Source organism: Anthonomus grandis, unplaced genomic scaffold, assembly GCF_022605725.1.
Source record: "Anthonomus grandis grandis unplaced genomic scaffold, icAntGran1.3 ctg00000336.1, whole genome shotgun sequence".
Classification (NCBI taxonomy): domain Eukaryota; kingdom Metazoa; phylum Arthropoda; class Insecta; order Coleoptera; family Curculionidae; genus Anthonomus; species Anthonomus grandis.
This window is the reverse complement of record NW_026088467.1, coordinates 1-19680: the sequence shown is the minus strand read 5'-3', so window position 1 is coordinate 19680 and position 19680 is coordinate 1. Positions and strand designations below refer to the sequence as shown.

The 19680-nt window shown below is 32.0% G+C and overlaps 1 protein-coding gene and 1 long non-coding RNA gene across 4 annotated transcripts in view; one reads left to right on the top strand and one right to left on the bottom strand.

Moving 5' to 3' along the window:
- LOC126749584 (uncharacterized) overlaps positions 1-13160 on the bottom strand; it is a 35541-nt gene extending 22381 nt beyond the window's left edge. The window contains exon 1 of the long non-coding RNA XR_007665157.1: positions 12931-13160. This is a non-coding gene — a long non-coding RNA (uncharacterized LOC126749584). The remainder of the gene's footprint in view (positions 1-12930) is intronic.
- A 1207-nt stretch (positions 13161-14367) lies between these two features.
- LOC126749586 (myosin regulatory light chain sqh) lies at positions 14368-15750 on the top strand. Of its 3 annotated transcripts, none has more exons than XM_050459303.1 (4): positions 14410-14531; positions 14600-14740; positions 14832-15026; positions 15135-15750. In XM_050459303.1, exons 3-4 carry the CDS (start codon positions 14837-14839, stop codon positions 15467-15469), a joined length of 525 nt encoding a protein of 174 aa, XP_050315260.1. In that variant the 5' UTR covers positions 14410-14531; positions 14600-14740; positions 14832-14836; the 3' UTR covers positions 15470-15750. The 3 variants fall into 3 exon arrangements, with proteins under 3 accessions (XP_050315258.1, XP_050315260.1, XP_050315259.1); XM_050459302.1 differs by having other exon boundaries at positions 14600-14744; XM_050459301.1 differs by lacking the exon at positions 14600-14740 and having other exon boundaries at positions 14368-14531.
- Positions 15751-19680: the final 3930 nt, after the last annotated feature.

The following is a 19680-nucleotide window of genomic DNA, read 5'->3' as shown; positions in this document are numbered from 1 at the left end:
AAATAACTGACGCAAATAAGGTGGTAGCTGACCAGTTTTTAAGACTCAGCGAATGACACTTTCGCCACGTTTATAGAATTGGTTTAAGTCGACAAATAGCTTATTGTGAGAATATATTGAAATTTCATTTGAGAATATCATATTCTTGCAAGGAATATTTTTTTCTTTAAAGCGATGAAATTTAATTATTTCATTCAAATTTATTTTTTCTTACATTGAACCATTTTGGTACTTTGTATTGAAATGGTCATATTCTTAATTTAAGTAATTCTACTGTTAACAATAAATCTATGAACATATCGTTTTGACGAATTGCTTCATAAAACCAAAAATATTTAAGACTAGCTACAATGAGTTATAAATTCAACTTAAAGATGTGAAGAATTGCTTTAAACCGCCTGGCAAATTAAATTAAATATTAAATAGTATTAAATTAAAATGTTTATGGCTTGTTATTAATATTTTTTTTATTCGATTTAAATAGGTTAAATATTTGAAATGAGTAATATTTACACTCAGTTGAAATAAATTAATAGTTTTATAGTATTTAGTGCAGTGGTATTTATTGGGTTCTTTTTGAATCAAAATAAAAATACCAAAAGGCACACACTTTCTGGTAGCTTTATTTTGATAGCAAAAGAACCCTATAAATTACAACAACACTAAATAACATAAAACTGTCAATTATTATTTCAACTAAGTGTAAGAATTGCTATAAAGTATTAAAAATTCAACCGTTTTATATTTTATGATTTAGGTATTGCAATAAATTACTATGTATTTACCTAATTATTTTAAATAATAAATTAATAGAACAGGTTCTATGCAAACATATGTTTATTATCCAAAAACAAAAACCTACATACATTATATAGGAACAAATATTACTTTAAATAATTGTAACAAAAATAGTAAACAAAAAAAAACACATTCTGTGTATGTTTTTTAAATATAGGTACATATTTATCACAAAGTACAAAGTAGGTACTCATAGAAAATAAAAATGTGAACAGGTTTATTTCCTAAAAACAAATAGGTAAGTACTAGATAAAAACAAATATGTAGGTACCTACGTAACACGTTATAATGTAACAATAGGATTATTTAGAAAACCAAACTAACCACATCTATGCATGTAGCTTTTTTAAACAATCCTACTAAATACTTACAAAAAAAATGGTAATAATATTATTACGTAGTACATATTTAAAAAAAAACTTTAAAAGAATCTTCTTTTGAATTATGATAAAAAAAATCACTACATACTACAACAAGAAACTGAATGTTTTTAAATTTACTTTTTATATTTCTTTTATATGTACATAGACTGAATAATTCACATTTCGAATTATCGTTGGTATATTTGAAAAAAAATCATTGATAGCAATTAACTTATATTGTGATGTTCTTTCGATTTTAAAGGCATTGTAATGATTACTGTAATTAATTGTTTTAAAAATAAAACCATAAAAATATACTGTTTTTGAATTACTTTGTTTAATATAGGTATCTTTTATAGAAAAAAACGTTGGTATATCTTCAGAAACGTCAAGTAAAAGCAGGCTATTATGATCGTATTTAAAACTATTAATCTCGTATCTGCTGGACTTAAAAAACTCTTTAATATTAATAAGTTGCTCATCAAAATTCGCCAAATATTTGATATCTACATCACTTATAAGTCCCATAGAGATATTATCACAAAAACCGCTTTGTTCATTTAACCGATTACATGTTTTCAATTGAATTTTTGTAGCCAAGGAAAAAGGCAGATTTTTTCTACAACGAATAGGGTCAGTTCACTGGTTCTCGGCCTTTTAACGGAAATTTTGACTTTGTAACCAAATTAAACATAGAAGGAGGCTTTGAATTTTAATTTTACCCAATGCAAAATGTTAGTCAAAGTGTTTTTAACAATTAAGAAATTTGTGTAAGTTTTTTTTTTCAAAGATTTAGCGTAAAGCGAGATAAAACTAAAAAAGTGCCATTTCACTGTTTCTTGGCCCCCCCTCACAGTTCTCGGCCATTTTTGTATCGGTTCTCGGCCACCCCAAAACCTATTTTATTTAAATAATATTCTAGATTTTTCTACGTAGGGTTACACATTTTTAAAAAAGTTTTTGTTAATAAATACTTACCCATCTTTAAATTAAAGAAAATCAGTGTAAAATTTTACTTTTAAACAAGTTTTATTAAAAATAAACAGTTTAATTTAAATAAAAGACTTTAAAGATAAATAATTCCTTTTTAACTAAAAACAAACAAAACAACTTATTCTTAAATATTGAAGTATTGTAAAATGAGCAATTATATTAAAACTAATCAGTCTCAACAAAACAGGATACTCTAGTATAATTATTCACATTAAAATGCAAAGTAATATAGTACGTTATAGATAAACTTATAATAAATATATGGAAAACTTAAAACCTAAATACTTCATTGCACGTGCATTATTAAGCGTCATCACATTCATCACACTTGTATTCTTTGCCTGCAGCAACACTATAGGGAACATTATAGAATTCCATACATTTTTTGTGAAACCATTTTGCGCAATAGTCACAACCAATGTTTTTATGATCTTCTTCTTCCGTGTCACTATTAAGAGTTTCTTTACACATATCACATGGTATCTTTTCTTTGGTTTTTGTTTGTTTTGTTTCTTCTAAATTCGGTTTTCTCTTATTTTGTTTCTTATTGTTTTTCTCAATTTTTGTTTCTTCCTTCTTTTCCTTTATTCTCCTTCTTTCTTCTTTTCTTTTTTCAATGTCAGCCTTTTTAAATTCTTTTTCCTAATCTTTTTTTTTAAATATTCCCTCCATTTGTCACTGCTAATTGCACTTGGTGCTCTTTCATTTTTCGATCGGTTTGTATTTTTGCTACGTTTAACTGGTTCAGGATATACTAGATGTTCGGAAAATGCACCATGCATTCAATCAATGTTTTCAGTACCTTGAACCGCAGTTTTTTCGTTTTTCTGGTTCTTCCCATCTTCTTTTGAAATTTTTCCTTCTGATTTATTTTGTTGGAAACTATTGTTTTCACCTTTATTTTCGTTGATATTTCTCTCCGACAGTATTCTTTTGTCTTTTTCCTCGTGGCACCGTTTTTCTTTAATCTTTGAACTACCTTTTTTGTTTATGTCAAGATTATTAGTATTATTTTCATTACCACATACGACGTTTGGGACATTTCCTACTTCAGTTTCAAAAATATCATCATTAAATGTTGTACCGCGTGTAGGAGCCGCTAAAATTTCAGAAATATCAATCAATGGAAGATCATCATCTTGATCATCTTTACCATTATTTAGAAAGGAGCTGGTCATAATATTTTGAATTTTTACGGTGTCAATATTCAAATTATTATCAACAAAAGATGAAAAATTTACCTGCTGATTTTCGGAAAATTCAGTCTCCATGTGAATTATCTCCACGTTTTCAGAAAAGTGTGTATCTTTATCAGGAATACTGAGATCTGAGTTGAGATCAAATATTAATTTGTCAGTATCAAGGTCGTTGTCTTGAATAATAATATCTGATTGATTTTTGTCATCAATGTTAAGAACACCTTTACTTACATCTATTAATAGTTCTAAACTGGCTTCTGATTTATTACTCTTATTTTGGTTATCTTTTTTCGAGGTTGAAGAATATTGTGGTTCAAGTAAGTTAATTTCGCTTAACACTACGTCCACATTTATACCATAGGATGTTAAATTGTCTTTTATTTTATTAATAACTTTTTTGCAAGAAGTTATGTCACGCTTCGTTATATTTTCGATTGATTTTCTTTTACTTTTATTTATCGCTACTGCTTTATCAGCCACACATTTGCTGTAATCTACGGCATCGGGATTTAATGGAAATAGTCCCGATTTTCTGAAACCATTTTTTACTGAAGTTTCGAATCTCTCTGGTTCAGAGAGTATCTCGTTAAACAGGCTACAAAAATTAATTTTGGTCACAGAGCAGTTCAGATTTTCTGGTTTTCTTTGCCAATTATGAACAGTTTTTTTCCACTCCGATTTCATTGGCTTAAACACGCTAACATCAGCCGACTGGAGCATGTGCGTAGTGTTCGGAGGTAGAGCATATAGAATAATTTGGTTTGCGTCACACCATGTACTTATTGCCATATTAAGGTGGGATTTATGCCCATCCACAAATAGAATTACAGGCTTTGGAATTTCTTCTTTAATTAACCAATTGTTAAAATCGTTACATATAAATTCAAAAAAGACATCCGATGTCATCCACCCTTTTTCAGACATTCCCAAAACTCATCCACTGGGCATATTGTCAATGACAGACCTAGGTGGTCTTACATATGGGAATAGAACAAGTGGGGGGGCAAAATTTCCATTAGCGTTGAAAGTTATTAATACAGTAATGTTTTCTTTTTCGTTTCCTTGTTTAACAGTCAGCAAATTACGAAAACCTTTAGGACCCAAAACTTTTCCACTGGATGGACACAGTGCGAATCCCGACTCATCACCATTGAAAATCCTCGTTGGATCATTCATTATGTAAGACAAATTATTACTCTCTAAGTACTCCTTGAGGTCATGAAACCATTTTCTTACGGATTATTCTGTCATTGCAGCTCTGGCTTTATTTATTCCCTCAGCTTCTCTGAGGGATATCTCGGGATTTCTTTTTAAGAAATTTGAGTACCACGTTTGTTTTGGTACACCTTTCTTAAATAAACACTTACCAGAATCAGCGTTAATTTTTGACACTGTATCAAAAAGCATCTGCTTCGTAATAGGGAAACCGCATTTTGCCAGATTAACAATCCAATTTTTAATTTTTTCTTCACCATCAACAGTTAATAGAGGAGGTGGTCCGGGTTTTCGCAGGACGTCTGGTACTCTCCCTTTTATCCTATCTTGGATGGTTGCCCTGGGAACACCAAATGTTCGACTTGCCTCCCTTATTGGCATTTTGTTTTCTCTAATTTCAAAAAGTGCATTTTTCAAATTCTCTTCACTGTACTTAAACAGTTTTCTTCGAACCTTCGATGGATTGGGTCGAATAACCTTGGTATTAGTGGTTCTTTTTTTCTTCGATCTAGCCACTGAAAAAAAAGTTAGAATCAAAACTTTTAGAATTGCGTTTAGGCCGAGAACCGAATGACTTAACTCTACAATAATTTTAATTCTCGGCCCCCGCAATATTCACAATTGCCGAAAAATGCCAGATCTCGGCCCCCGAATAAAATTATCTTTCAGGATAATTTTATTATTAAAATAAACACCATCTTCAATTTAATTTGCAGGCCGCAATCTAATATCAGAAAAGAAGCATTGTTAATCTAAATGTAAAAACTAATAAAAACCTTATAACACTAATTTTTTACAGTTTTATTTAAAAATAAAAAATAATCTTTTAAACTAATTTTCGGCCCCTCTGGCCGAGAACTAAAAAAGTTAACTTTTTTTAAACCGGATCGCGGCCACTTAATATTTAGTTGTAAAATCATTTTTTGCTAAATTTTAGCAATAAATTTACACGTTTTAACCCTTCCCTTATAATCTAATGTATATTACATTCACCTAAAACAAAAAAATTGTAAGAGACTTACTATTTATTTGGTTCACAACACTAAGCAAAATTGCACTTTTCACACACGTGTGGTCTGTTGCTTGGAAGGTCGACAACTAAATGATTTTTCGCGCGCTTGTCATTTGCAATGTCATCTTAAGCCCCGGCGTTTTTGACAGAAAAAAGATGCGGGAAACGATTTTATCATTCAGAGTAGGCCAATAGCAATAAATTTCCTTAATATTTGGCTTTTAGTCACAAAAAGGCCGAGAACTAGTGATGGCCGGATAACCGGTGAACTGACCCTACTCTGAGCCACGTTTTTATACTCCTTATGCTTAGCTTCGGATCTCATACAAGATATTAATTTTGGTGGATCCACCTTTTTTATTATTCTAGGATAATGCAGTAGCCAATGAAATTTTGGTTTGAATGCTTCTTTGCTAAATTTAAGGTACAATTCATTATGCTCTTCTATAAGAGTTGTTATTAATTCTATTGATTTATTTGCAATCGTCTGTGAACTGAGTATATTAACGATTTCAAGAATAAGTAAATAAAATGACCAAATCTCGTCATTTTCAGGAACTAGATCTCCAGCGATAAATCTAAAATTTCTGCAAAGACATAACATTTCTGAAGCGGACATAATTATACATTTTTTTAATAGGTGGTCATTGTTAACGGCTGGAGGAATATTTTTTGTCACCTGGCTCATAAGTATAATATTTAATTCGCGAGTTAAGGTTAGCTAGAGAAAAATGTTTTTTATCAAAAGATTTTTAATTATTACAGCCATATCGTATCTTAAGACTCCTTCATAAAGGTCGTGCATTATGTCACACGTTAAATTTTCGTAAATATAAAAATAGGATAAGTCATTCCAGACACATTCCATTCTCGCAAAACACTTCGACCAACACAGGTTGCACGCCACACACCACTCAACGCGTCTATGACTAAAAAGAGTACAAGAGGCAAGCAGGGTACGCGTGGCGTGGTACGCCGACGTTCCCATTTTTGAGATGAACAAAAAGTGTCATTTGAGAATATATAAATTCAATTGAATACATTGATTTTATTGTAAGAAAATAAATATTCAAAGCAACAATTTATGTTCTTCAAACGAACCGGGTATAGTCTTCATTTGATTAATAGAGTATTTTAAACTATATATACGGGCTTTAAAGTAATAATATATATCTTTCTAAACAATAAACTGATTTATTTAAATTAATCAACTTGAAAAGCTTAAATGAAACATAACATTTACTAAATTCAAGATTATAATGACTTGAATTGATACCTTATTATTCAAATGGGACATTTCACTTGTTTTTATTTGAGAATACATTTAATACAACTAAATCTATGAAATATTTTGATTAAAACAGTATTCTCTTTTTAAATCTGTATTTTAAATATTTTGTTTCCTATTTATAAAGAACTCTATTTCCGCAATTTAAGCCTATTTATTTCAATTAAGAATGTATTATTCTTGAAAAAATGAGAAAATTTATTTACTCGTTTTTTTCTGTGTAGTCATTGTTAAAATGGAAAACCTATTCAAGAGAGACGTAATATGTTCTCTGTATGTTATATTAAAAGAAAAACATAAACAAGAGTTCTGTAATTTTTTAACTGAATTTGCCGTTTCCGCTGTTAGGATGGTGTGTATTCAGTGTCTAGTGTCATACTATCAGGAGTATCGACTCAATCCTTGGTATATACACGGGGTGTCACCCTCACCCATTCACCCATTTTAACTAAGTATAGGTTTTATAGTGGATATACATATTAATATTTAATTTAAAATATCTCAAATTGTACGCGAAAGTCAAAAAGGCACTTTTTAATCCGAATCGTAACCGATAAAAATTTTATATAAGTCTCTCGAAACTAAAACCCGGCATATGTAAGTAGAATATTCCGTGCGGCCCGCAATCGCAATATACCGACTTAAAGTACTTTGTTTAATTTTTAATATGCCATTATTTGCCGGCTGATCCACTCGTCTTATATTTGTTTTAGGCCCGCAATCGCTGCTTCGCTGAAACGGCTCAGCCGCCCTTTACCACCCCCTTTACTTTCCCCCCTTCACGTATATACATATATATATATATATACTATACAATTGTTAATCTTCTTGCTCTCCACTTTTATTAAATATTCCCATTGAGTGGTGGAGCGCAGCACGCGGAATTAAACTACATATATATATATAAATCCCCACCCCTATAAGCTTTTGTTTTTAAATCGCGCTTTAAACCCCCTTGGGGGGGAGGTTTAAAGAGTTAGAGGTTAAAAGAGTCAACATTTATGGCAGTTTTATATGAAAGTTTTGTATGTATCAAGTGTTTGCTCCTCTTTAATAATTTTCTTCTTTTTTTTGTATAAGTTTGGCAACTCTGTTAATAAGGTTTTTTAGGTAGTATTTAATAGTATCTAGTGTGCCATGACTGCGTGTCAAAATGGCCGCCTTTCCAAGCCTCCTCGATTAGAAATTATTTGTGTTTACATGTCATGGCACACCGGATTAAAATTTAGATGTTTTTAAATGGAAAATGGCGTCGGATAATTTTTTTGGATTCTCAATCGAATCCCTCTATATAATTTTACATATTTAATAAAAAGAGACACTTTGACACTTTTGACATTTGTGTGTTGAAATATTTTAGTTTAAATTGGATCTAATGTGCCTTGACTACTTATATGTCAAAATGACACAATTTACTTGTCCAAGCCTCCTCGATGAAAAATTATTTATTTTCACGTAGTCATGGCACACTAGATTAAAATTTAAATGTTTTTAAACCAAAAATTAATTTTTGAATTTTCAATGGGATCCCCCTGTATGTTTACATATTCGAAAAAAAGTGACAATTGCACTAAAATGACACTTTTGACGTTTGTCTCTTGAAATATTTCACTTTAAATTGTATCGTGTTTGCCATGAATATATGTCAAATAAACCCAATGTATCTTTCCAAGCCTCTTTGATATAAAATTATTTGTTTCATCAAAGTCATGGCACCCTAGATTAAAATTTAAATGTTTTTAAACCGAAAATTAATTGAATTTTTGAATTTTCAATGGGATCCCCCTGTATATTTTTACATATTCGATAAAAAGTGACAGTTGCACTAAAATGACACTTTTGACGTTTGTGTCTTGAAATATTTAAATTATTTATAATTTAGTAGGCCGTGACTCAATAATAACAGTGAATCTTTAGCCAAGGCACACTACTTTATTAACATAAAAAATGACGGGCGGCCATTTTAAAAACAAGCTCCGCCCCCTATTTTGCATTAAAAACAAAATGGCGGGATTTTAAATAAAAAAATATTCATTTGACCGGTAATAATTAAATCCTATTAATTCATTATTAATTAATTTTAGAATTTTCATTGAGGTCCCTCTATATATTTTTACATATTCGATAAAAAGTGACAGTTGCAATAAAATGACACTTTTGACGTTTGTGTCTTGAAATATTTCAGTTTATTGGTTGTATCTAGTATCTAGTATGCCATGACTATATGTCAAATAATCCCAATGTATCTTTCCAAGCCTTCTTGATAAAAAGTTATTTGTTTTATCAAAGTCATGGCACGCTGGATTAAAATTTAAATGTTTTTAAACTGAAAATGAATTTTTGAATTTTTAATGGGATCCCCCTGTATATGTGTACATATTCGATAAAAAGTGACAGTTGCAATAGAATGACACTTTTGACGTTTGTGTTTTGAAATATTTCAGTTTAAATTGTATCGTGTGTGCCATGAATATAATATGTCAAATAAACCCAATGTATTTTTTCAAGCCTCCTTGATGAAAAATTATTTGTTTCATCAAAGTCATGGCACACTGGATTAAAATTTAAATGTTTTTAAGCCTAAAACTAATTTTAGAATTTTCATTCAGGTCCCTCTATATATTTTTACGTATTCGATAAAAAGTGACAGTTGCAATAAAATGACACTTTTGACGTTTGTGTCTTGAAATATTTCAATTATTTATAATCTAGTAGGCCGTGACTCAATAATAACAGTGAATCTTTAGCCAAGGCACACTACTTTATTAACATAAAAAATGACGAGCGGCCATTTTGAAAACAAGCCCCTGTTCGCATCAAAAACAAAATGGCGATCGTTTAAATAAAAAATTATTAAATTGACGAGAAACCATTAAATCCTTGATTATGCATTATTTGTTTTAACATACTCCTGGCACACTGGATTAAAATTTCAATATTTTTAAACCGAAAATTTATTTTTGAATGTTTAATGGGATCACAACTACTTACCGGAAATAATTAAGTGGAATCATAAATTAATGGCAAAAAAAATTATTTTTCACTTTAACGCTTCATATCTCAAGAACAGTTGCTCTCACAAGAAAAATGATTCTTACTAATCCTACAGGAAATCTTCCTAGCTACAACTTACCTTAATACACTTTGCCTCTGAAATCCTACTATTTTTAAGATATTTGCATAAAAATCAAGTGGGGCATAAATTATGGCAAAAAAATAACTTTTTTCACTTTGACGCTTCATATCTCAAGAACAGTTGCTCTCACAAGAAAAATGATTCTTAGTATTCCTATAGGAAATCTTCTTGGCTACAACTTAGTTTAATACACTTTGGTCCATAAACGTTACTGTTTTTAAGATATTTTCAAAATAATCAAGTGGGGCAAAAAATAATTTTTTTCACTTTGACGCTTCATATCTCAAGAACAGTTGCTCTCACAAGAAAAATTATTCTTACCATTCCTATAGGAAATCTTCTTGGCTACAACTTAGCTTAATATGTTTTGCCTCATAAACTTTACTGTTTTTAAGATATTTGCAAAATAATCAAGTGAGGCATAAATTAATGGAAAAAAAGAACTGTTTTCACTTTGAAGCTTCATATCTCAAGAACAGTTGCTCTCACAAGAAAAATGATTCTTACCATTCCTATGGGAAATCTTCTTAGCTACAACTTACCTTAATACACTTTGCCTCTGAAATCCTACTATTTTTAAGATATTTGCAAAAAAATCAAGTGGGGCATAAATTATGGCAAAAAATAACTTTTTTCACTTTGACGCTTCATATCTCAAGAACAGTTGCTCTCACAAGAAAAATGATTCTTACTATTCCTATAGGAAATCTTCTTGGCTACAACTTAGTTTAATACACTTTGGTCCATAAACCTTACTGTTTTTAAGATATTTGCAAAATAATCAAGTGGGGCATAAATTATGGCAAAAAATAACTTTTTTCACTTTGACGCTTCATATCTCAAGAACAGTTGCTCTCACGAGAAAAATGATTCTTACTATTCCTATAGCAAATCTTCTTGGCTACAACTTAGCTTAATACACTTTGATCCGTAAACGCTACAGTTTCTAAGATATTTGCAAAATAATCAAGTGAGGCATAAATTAATGGAAAAAAATAACTTTTTTCACTTTGAAGCTTCATATCTTAAGAACAGTTGCTCTCACAAGAAAAATTATTCTTACCATTCCTATAGGAAATGTTCTTGGCTACAACTTAGCTTAATACACTTTGCCTCTGAAATCCTACTATTTTTAAGATATTTGCAAAAAAATCAAGTGGGGCATAAATTATGGCAAGAAATAACTTTTTTCACTTTGACGCTTCATATCTCAAGAACAGTTGCTCTCACAAGAAAAATGATTCTTACCATTCCTATAGGAAATCTTCTTAGCTACAACTAACCTTAATACACTTTGCCTCTGAAATCCTACTATTTTAAGATATTTGTAAAAAAATCAAGTGGGGCATAAATTAACGGCAAAAAATACCTATTATGACATTGACGCCTCATAACTCAAGAACAGTTGCTCCCCCATCCCCTGTCTCTTTTTATATATTCGATAGAAAGTGACACTTGCAATAAAATGACACTTTTGACGTTTCCTTCTTGAAATATTAATAATCTAGCAGGTCATGACTCTATAAAATCAGTGAATCTTTATCCAAGGCACACTACTTTATTAATATAAAAAATGACGGGCGGCCATCTTGAAACTAAGCCCTCTCCTCCCTATTCCGCATCAAAAACAAAATGGCGGCCTTTTAAATAAATAAAAAAAACAACGAAATCCGCCATTTTTACGGTCGCTATATTCGGGCAAATTGAATTAAACTTTTTTCCCCAATAAAAAAAAATGCAAATTATTAATGTATTCCCCATATAGCACACATGGGGCTCTACTCTCTTTCAAACTGGAGGATATTTAATTACGTTTTTTTTTTTTTCGGAGGTTGACTCATATATGAAGGGGGGCCGTCGAGTTATACTTTTAAGGCGGCGTCAAAGGCCCCCCATCCCACCGCAGGGCGTAGTAAGGGCCCCTCCGGTTTCCCTTATATAATAAAAGGGCGCACATTTGGGTTATAATAATATAAAAAGAGGAATTGCACGGGGGAAGGGGGGAAATAAATATGGAACAAAAAGGGGACTTTTTTCTTTTTGTAAATTAAAAAAAAACATCCCCTTTATTATGTATTTGATATAGGGTGAGGGCATAAAATTAACCTGAAATACCTAGAAAAGTATAAAGAATGTTAGTGATCATTCACCAAAATATCAAGAAGTATATAATTCGAGGTAATAAGAAAACTACTCTGGATTTCTTTGGAAAACTTGCCAAAGAAGCCAGATATATATAAATTTGATTATAATTGTTCTTTGAAGAAGTACATGTTTTCTTTAACCCAATTTTTAGTCTGAAAATATCAGTTCCAAAGTTAACGGCAAGAAATCTTTATGTCCTTGCCCAACAAAATCTATGTATGTAATTAGCATGATATAATTGCAGTAAATAGGCCTAAAGTAAATAAGGTTTAAGTCTAAAGCCCCCCTGGATCCCCTTTGATCCTCTGATAACCATTACAATAGAAAATCTCCAGCATACAGTTTCGACATATAAACAAAACAATAGGGTTAATTTCGGCCAATTTGGCATTTATGATTTATTTTAATTATTATTGCTAGACCTACATAATGTTTTATTAAACAAATTAGTGCAATGAATTCTTATTTATTTATTCACTTAACTATATAAACAAGGTATAATAAATACCCTACACTAAAAGTACCCCAAGTGACAACCATGACATAACCTCACATTTTCATGGGGAAAAAAACAAAAGAAAACATTCAAGTTTTATACAGTAAACCTGACAAAATTATATTAAATTATTCATTGAAGGACTGTATTGAGAAGTCAACACTGAAAACCACGTAAAAACATGGGCGTCTTTAGGCGTCCATCTGAATTTCAACGGTGACCCCGACGACAGAATGTCACTGGTCACAGGAACAAACCAAAAACAAATCACATTTTAAACACTTACCCCGTGTTATTTCCAATTGAAAACTGTACACTCTAGTAGTACAACGTACACTGCACGCCCGTACGTCACTCACCCGACGAATTTCTTTAGGAAAACGTGCGAATTTCCCGAAAGAAAACCAGGCAATTTCCAAACAACAACAACAAGTCGTGCATAGGCGACTCTCACAGGTGGTGGTTCTCTCGTCGGAGAGCGACGCGACGGCGAACGTCGAAAATAACGGCGCTTGCGTCGCGATGCTGACGGACGCCTTTGTGTACGATCCGTACTAACTAAAATCCCCAAGGGTTTCTTTTATAGGACATTTTTCGCTTTATTTAAAAGTCCAATAATAGTACCGGTGACTGTTGTTTCTGTTGTTTACAAGAAAAAAAGCACGTGTCTGTGACGTTTTTTTACATGTGCTCCCGATGGTTTATTTTGTAAACAAAAATCGGTTTGAATTTAATGGCGCGAACCGGTTTACAGGTTTCTGCGCGGAGTTTATGTTGGTTTGTTCGTGGGTTGGCGTGTTTGGTGATAGGTGGCGCTAGTGCAGCGAATATAAATATATAGGGTGTTTTGACAACGTTGCAAAAATTCTAGGGGTGGAAAAAATGAGTTTTAACGTTAATTTTTTATAGCCTCGTATGAATAATTTTTCAAAACATCAATACAAATGTGTTCCTAGTTCTCTACTAGAAACCCATATTTATTAGGCTTTTCTTTAGGAGAAATTAAAGGTTATGTAACGGCTTGCAAATGTCATTTTTGACGTAAAGGCATTAAGAGAATGAAATAAGTCAAATACTATTAATTTATACGTAAAATGTGACTAGAATTTTATTGATAATCTAAGAATAGTATATTATACAAGACTTTTCAATGGATTTTTCAATTGTCAAAATATCCTGTTCATTTTGCAAGGGTGCCAAATTTTTTAATATCTACTTTCTTAAGAATCGATGCTATTTGCCATGGGTCATCCTGTATATACTACGCCATGGCTTAAAGATTGTCAATCACGGAACTGTAAAAAAAAAATGAATTGAGTAATTTTGAGCTATTTTAATTATATGACTCGGAGAGGGTTTATTTTACATTAACTTTAATAAAACAAAAGTTTCATTACTAAAATTCTTTATTTCATTTAGAAATAAGGCCTTGCATAGAACTCTTCCCGACATCTATGAACGGTCATTTAAACCTTCGACGTGAAATTACAGATTTCTGCATTAAAATTCATAATAACCTTAAGGCACTATTGCCAAATTGTAAATAATTCCAGTTTTTTTAGAGAATAAGATACACACTACACTTAATATAATCGTGAAACTAATAATTTCAAAACTTGCTTCAATAGGTTTTTCAATTACAATCAATAAAAGTGCTTTTTTTACAATTTTTCAATTAATAAATCTTTTACATAAATAAATCTGGCAGCCTTGGGCATTCCTATAATTGTCACCTGTCATGTGTCAGCAGTGCTGCGAAAGTCATACTAACGTCACTGTCATCTCAATTAACAATTAGGTGCAAGAGTGGAAATAATCCTATAAATTCTAAATTTCTAGCTCAATTAAGGATTTTATAAGATTTTGGTAAACTTTTAATACAAGTCGGTAAGTTCCACAATCTCCTTAACGTCTCCTCTTTGCCCCTAAAGCCTCCTATTGCAAAACACCCACAGAACCCATTAGTACCATATTTGGAGATATTTACCAAATACCTTTACCATTCGTCATCGGTTTTTATCTGAGGAAAAACCTGCGTAACACTCAGCAGTCCGAAAGTTTCTTTATCTCGATAAACGTCTGCTCGATATTTAAGTGTGAGTGAGTAAACAAATTTTAAGAAAGACCTATTGCATTAACGAGCAGACACACCCATTTACATTTGTTTAAAGACTGATTCTGTATTAGTTACGATGTCTTCCCGTAAAACCGTAAGCCGCAGGGGCACCACCAAAAAGAGGGCGCAGAGGGCCACCTCCAATGTCTTTGCTATGTTCGACCAAGCACAAATCGCTGAGTTTAAGGAGGCTTTTAACATGATCGACCAGAACCATGATGGGTTTGTCGATAAGGAGGATTTACATGATATGTTGGCCTCCCTGGGTAAGATCTTTATTTATTTTAACAACTGTGATATTAGTTTATAACAGAAACTCCTAAAAAATAAATATTTGTGCACATTTCTATCCCTTATCTAAATCCCATGTCCAGGTAAAAACCCTGCAGACGATTACCTAGATGGCATGATGAACGAGGCTCCTGGCCCCATTAACTTCACCATGTTTCTCACCCTGTTTGGCGAACGTCTTCAGGGTACCGACCCCGAGGACGTGATCAAAAACGCTTTTGGGTGCTTTGACGAAGACAACATGGGTGTGATCAATGAGGAGCGATTGAGGGAACTTTTAACTTCCATGGGTGATAGATTCACCGATGACGAAGTTGACGAAATGTACCGGGAAGCGCCAATTAAAAACGGTTTGTTTGATTATGTCGAGTTTACTCGCATTTTGAAACATGGCGCTAAAGATAAGGATGAACAGTAAAATTGGTCAATATTTTATTTGTTGTTACATATGATTGTATTGCATTTTTTTTTTGGACATCTGTTTATAAAACAGCTTTGGCCTACTTTTAAAGGAATTCTTTATAAGGTATGGGTGGGTTAAGTTGCATCATAATTGCCTTTTATACATTTATGGTATTGATTTGTTTTATGTCATGTAAACTGGTTATTTGCTATTGATGCCGGTTTAACTAGAGGTCTTAAGATAGTAAGTAGCATAATTTTTTATATTACCTATTGGAAATAGATATCTATTTAAAATTTTTGTTTTTTTATTGCATACCCAGTTCTTCTAATTCTTCAGTAATGTTCTCAGAAGGAAAAAAAATTTCATTAATTTTAGTGTAGATAATCAACAAATTGTAAAAGCAAAAAACTCAGAAAGTGGCAGCCTGTATGTTTAGTGACTTTTTGATTTTTTGGAAAGTATAAAATATAATGTTGAAAACATAGAAGCTCATCACAGAATGGAAATTCAAAATATATAAACCATTAGGAGAATTTTACAAGTAATCAAGTTAAAATAGGGTGAATGCGCCAGTTAGCCGACCAGTGCCTATTATCGACCATTTATGTATAAAACAATAAAAAACAAGAACCGAACTCGTTATCTATTTTCATAATCCTTATTCCCGTTTTCGACCATCCGTAACAGAGATTTTTAAATTTCCCGCGCAATCTCTGCTTACAACAGTCAGCCATTAGAGACGTTGTAAATTTGCCAGTTGCACGTGTACCTAAGATTTTAGTGATTTTCTAGTGGTATACTCAATAAATAGTAAGTAGATCGTCATGCTTTATCTTTAACTAATATGTAGTAATAGTATAAGTAATAGACCCTTCTTACTTTTTTTATGACATTCTTTGACATATATAAAGGAAGTCTAGGCCAGATTTCGACCACCCTGATAGTTCGATCCTTTTTTAAATATTTCGCGTAATTTTTGAGTGGTCGAGAAATGGTATACGAAATTTAGTTTTTTCGACCACCAATCCTGAATTTATATTTTATTGATTAATTAATAAAAAAAATAATCATGAATGAACAAAATGAATTTTTTGATTTTGAGTCGAATTTGAGCAAATATCTCAATATTATAGGTAACATAATATAATAATATGCTCTACCTATTGTTGCAGATGACGGCGCCTAAAAAATCTAACACAGGGCAACTTTCCGCTGCTAAGCTTCAAAAAACTAAAATAAAAAGAAAACTGTTTCAGTACTCTGCAGAGCAATTAGAGATTGCATTAAACGCAATTAAAACAAAGCATCTGAAAATTAGAGAGGCCAGTAGACAATATAATATTCCAAAAACAATGCTGATAGATAGATTGCACGGAAGAGTATTAGGAGCTCGAAGAAAAACTGGACCAGATCCCATTTTGATTGTAGAAGTAGAGAAAAGGATTACAGACTGGGTTATTAAAATAGCTAAATGTGGGTTTCCATTAAAAAAAGCAGATCTCCTTGATACCATAGAAAAAATTGCCAAAGACATTGACAAAGCAAAATTTTTTTAAAATGGGCGACCAGGTCAAAAATGGTACAAACAGTTTTTAAAAAGACACCCTTAAAGAGCTATCCTTAAGAGAAGCTGAAGGAATTAACAAGGCCAGAGCTATTGTTACCGAAGAATACGTTAGGGCCTGGTTTAACGATCTGCAAACATATTTGAAGGATAATAATTTCACAGATGTTTTGCATGATCCTAGCCGTATATTTAATGGAGACAAGAGTGGATTTGCTATTTGTACAAAAAGTGGAAAAGTTTTTGCTCCAAAAGGTTGGAGAAACTTATATCAAGTGAAAACGGGAAATGATAAAGAAAATTTGACAGTTTTGATTTTTTTCTCGGCTGATGGAGCAATATGCCCACCATTAGTTGTGTTTCCATATATTCGTCCTCCAAAGGCCGTTATTCAAAGCATGCCAACCGATTGGATGTTAGGGCGCTCTGATAGTGGTTGGATGAAGAGTGATGTTTTCTACGAATATATAGCAAATGGTTTTTCGAAGTGGCTCGACAAGAAAGAGATACAACGTCCAGTCATATTGTTTATTGATGGTCACAAGTCGCATATGACTTTGGCTTTATCTGAATATTGCGACCAAAATCAAATCGTGCTGTATGCCTTGCCACCCAATACGACACACATGTTACAGCCTAACGATGTAAGTGTCTTTAAGCCATTGAAGACCGAATGGAAAAAGACTGTTCGCAACTGGCAAGCGCGTCCAGAAAACACAAATATGTGTGTTACAAAATTAAACTTCTGTCAATTATTCCAAGAAACTCTCAACAATAGCGACATGAAAGGGCAGATAATTAACGGATTTCGGAAATGCGGGTTGTATTCTTTAAATCCAGATAATGTTGGTTATACCAAATGTGTAAAAAATATACAGGAACAAACCGTGCATTTAGATATAGTAAATATCGAAGAAGATGTTACACCTGCAGAATTGATGGCAGCAAGAAAGGTAATTTTAAAATTAGCTCTTTCCTTGACAGAGTATGGCATCAATGTTGAAGTGATATTGAACGAAATTAAATCTGCTGAAGGAGACGCAAATAGGTTACAAACAGAACAAAATCAAAGTCAGGTAGGAGACATTGTTAGTTTGCAAGACCTTACAATAGTTCCATTCGATGCTGTAACACTGGAAAACAATTTAGAAGCCATTGCTATAACTGAACCTGAAGCTCAAGATATAGGCGAAAACTCGGAAAATAATGATCGTGCACCTATCGTAGAATTTGTGTCTGAAGAAAATGAATCACCGATTAAGAATGACTATCCAGCGAGAAGTTCCCCTGCCTTAACAGATAAAACAAACACAGAAAATACAGCGGGTAATAATAATGTTATTGAACTTAACGGCAATAATGAGCAATTATTATCTAATAAATGCGTAATTAATGATGTAAGCGCGTCAGTAACAATATCTGACATTCAGCATCCTCCCAAAGCAATGCGATTAAAATCCATCTTGGATAATCATTTGTCATACCCCAAGCCAGTAGAATATAGAGGTAAGAATAGGAATGTAAAGGATAAGTTTCCCAGTGCAATTTCTTCTCAAGCTTGGAGACTAAAGTTAACAAAACAAGAAGATGAGAAGCGACAAGAAGAGGAAGATATAATAAGGAAGCGAGAGGACAGGCAAATGAAAAATAAAAACAGAATTATGAAAAAGAAGGCAGGAAAGAAAGATGAAAATTCTCTTCAACGACCAGAAGAGTTTGAAAAAGAAAATGATAATAACTTAATAATTGAACGAGGGCATCTGCAATGTTCATCTTGCAATGAAGATTTAATAAGTGATACTGAAGAGGAAGATGAAAAAAATGTCGGATGTGATAAGTGTTCTAGGTGGTACCACATGAAATGTACAGACTTGTTTGTTTTGTACATAATAACGCTTAAATTTTAGTTGTTGCGCTAATTACAATTTTACTGTTCTTACTCTTTTCTTAAGTATATTTTACTCATTTTTACTCATATATGCATATGCATTTACTTAGTTTTTTAATAGCCAAAGAAGTACCAATTTTTTTTGTATTATTTTTAAATTATTTTATAAATACTTATAATAAATTTAGAAACAAAACTGATTGATTTATTTATTTAAAATGTTTTTTATATTATGGTCAATAAATAGACCACATAAATCCAGTTCTCTCGACCGCCGGTCGAAAACTGGGCTAAATGTGGTCGACAATATGTCACCGTTGGTCGAAAATTAGAAAAAGGTAGTTTTTTTACATTTTGCCTTGTCAATAATATTTCTTGTTTTTTTTGTATATTTCTGTATTTTTGTATATTTCTTATACAAATCAAATATTTTTAGAAACTAAATGTCAGCATTCTTAAATTAACTTTTTTTATCATTTATGAAAGGTGAGATTTACGTTAACTGGTCGAGAATAGGCGCATTCACCCTATGCTTTATTATCTGAAAAAAACAAAATTCCTATAGATAAAGTTTTTACAAACAGACTAAAGTATAAATATTGATGGTAAGGTTAAAATTTTTTCAGGGATAAAATATGCTTTGCAAGATTTTCTATATCCAATATTGCAGGGGTAGGTATCTTAGGGCGCACTTTTGCAAAATAAAGATAGTTCAAAACAAGTAACCTGAGCAACCAAATCCCTGAAAGCAGATACCAATCTTGAGTGGGT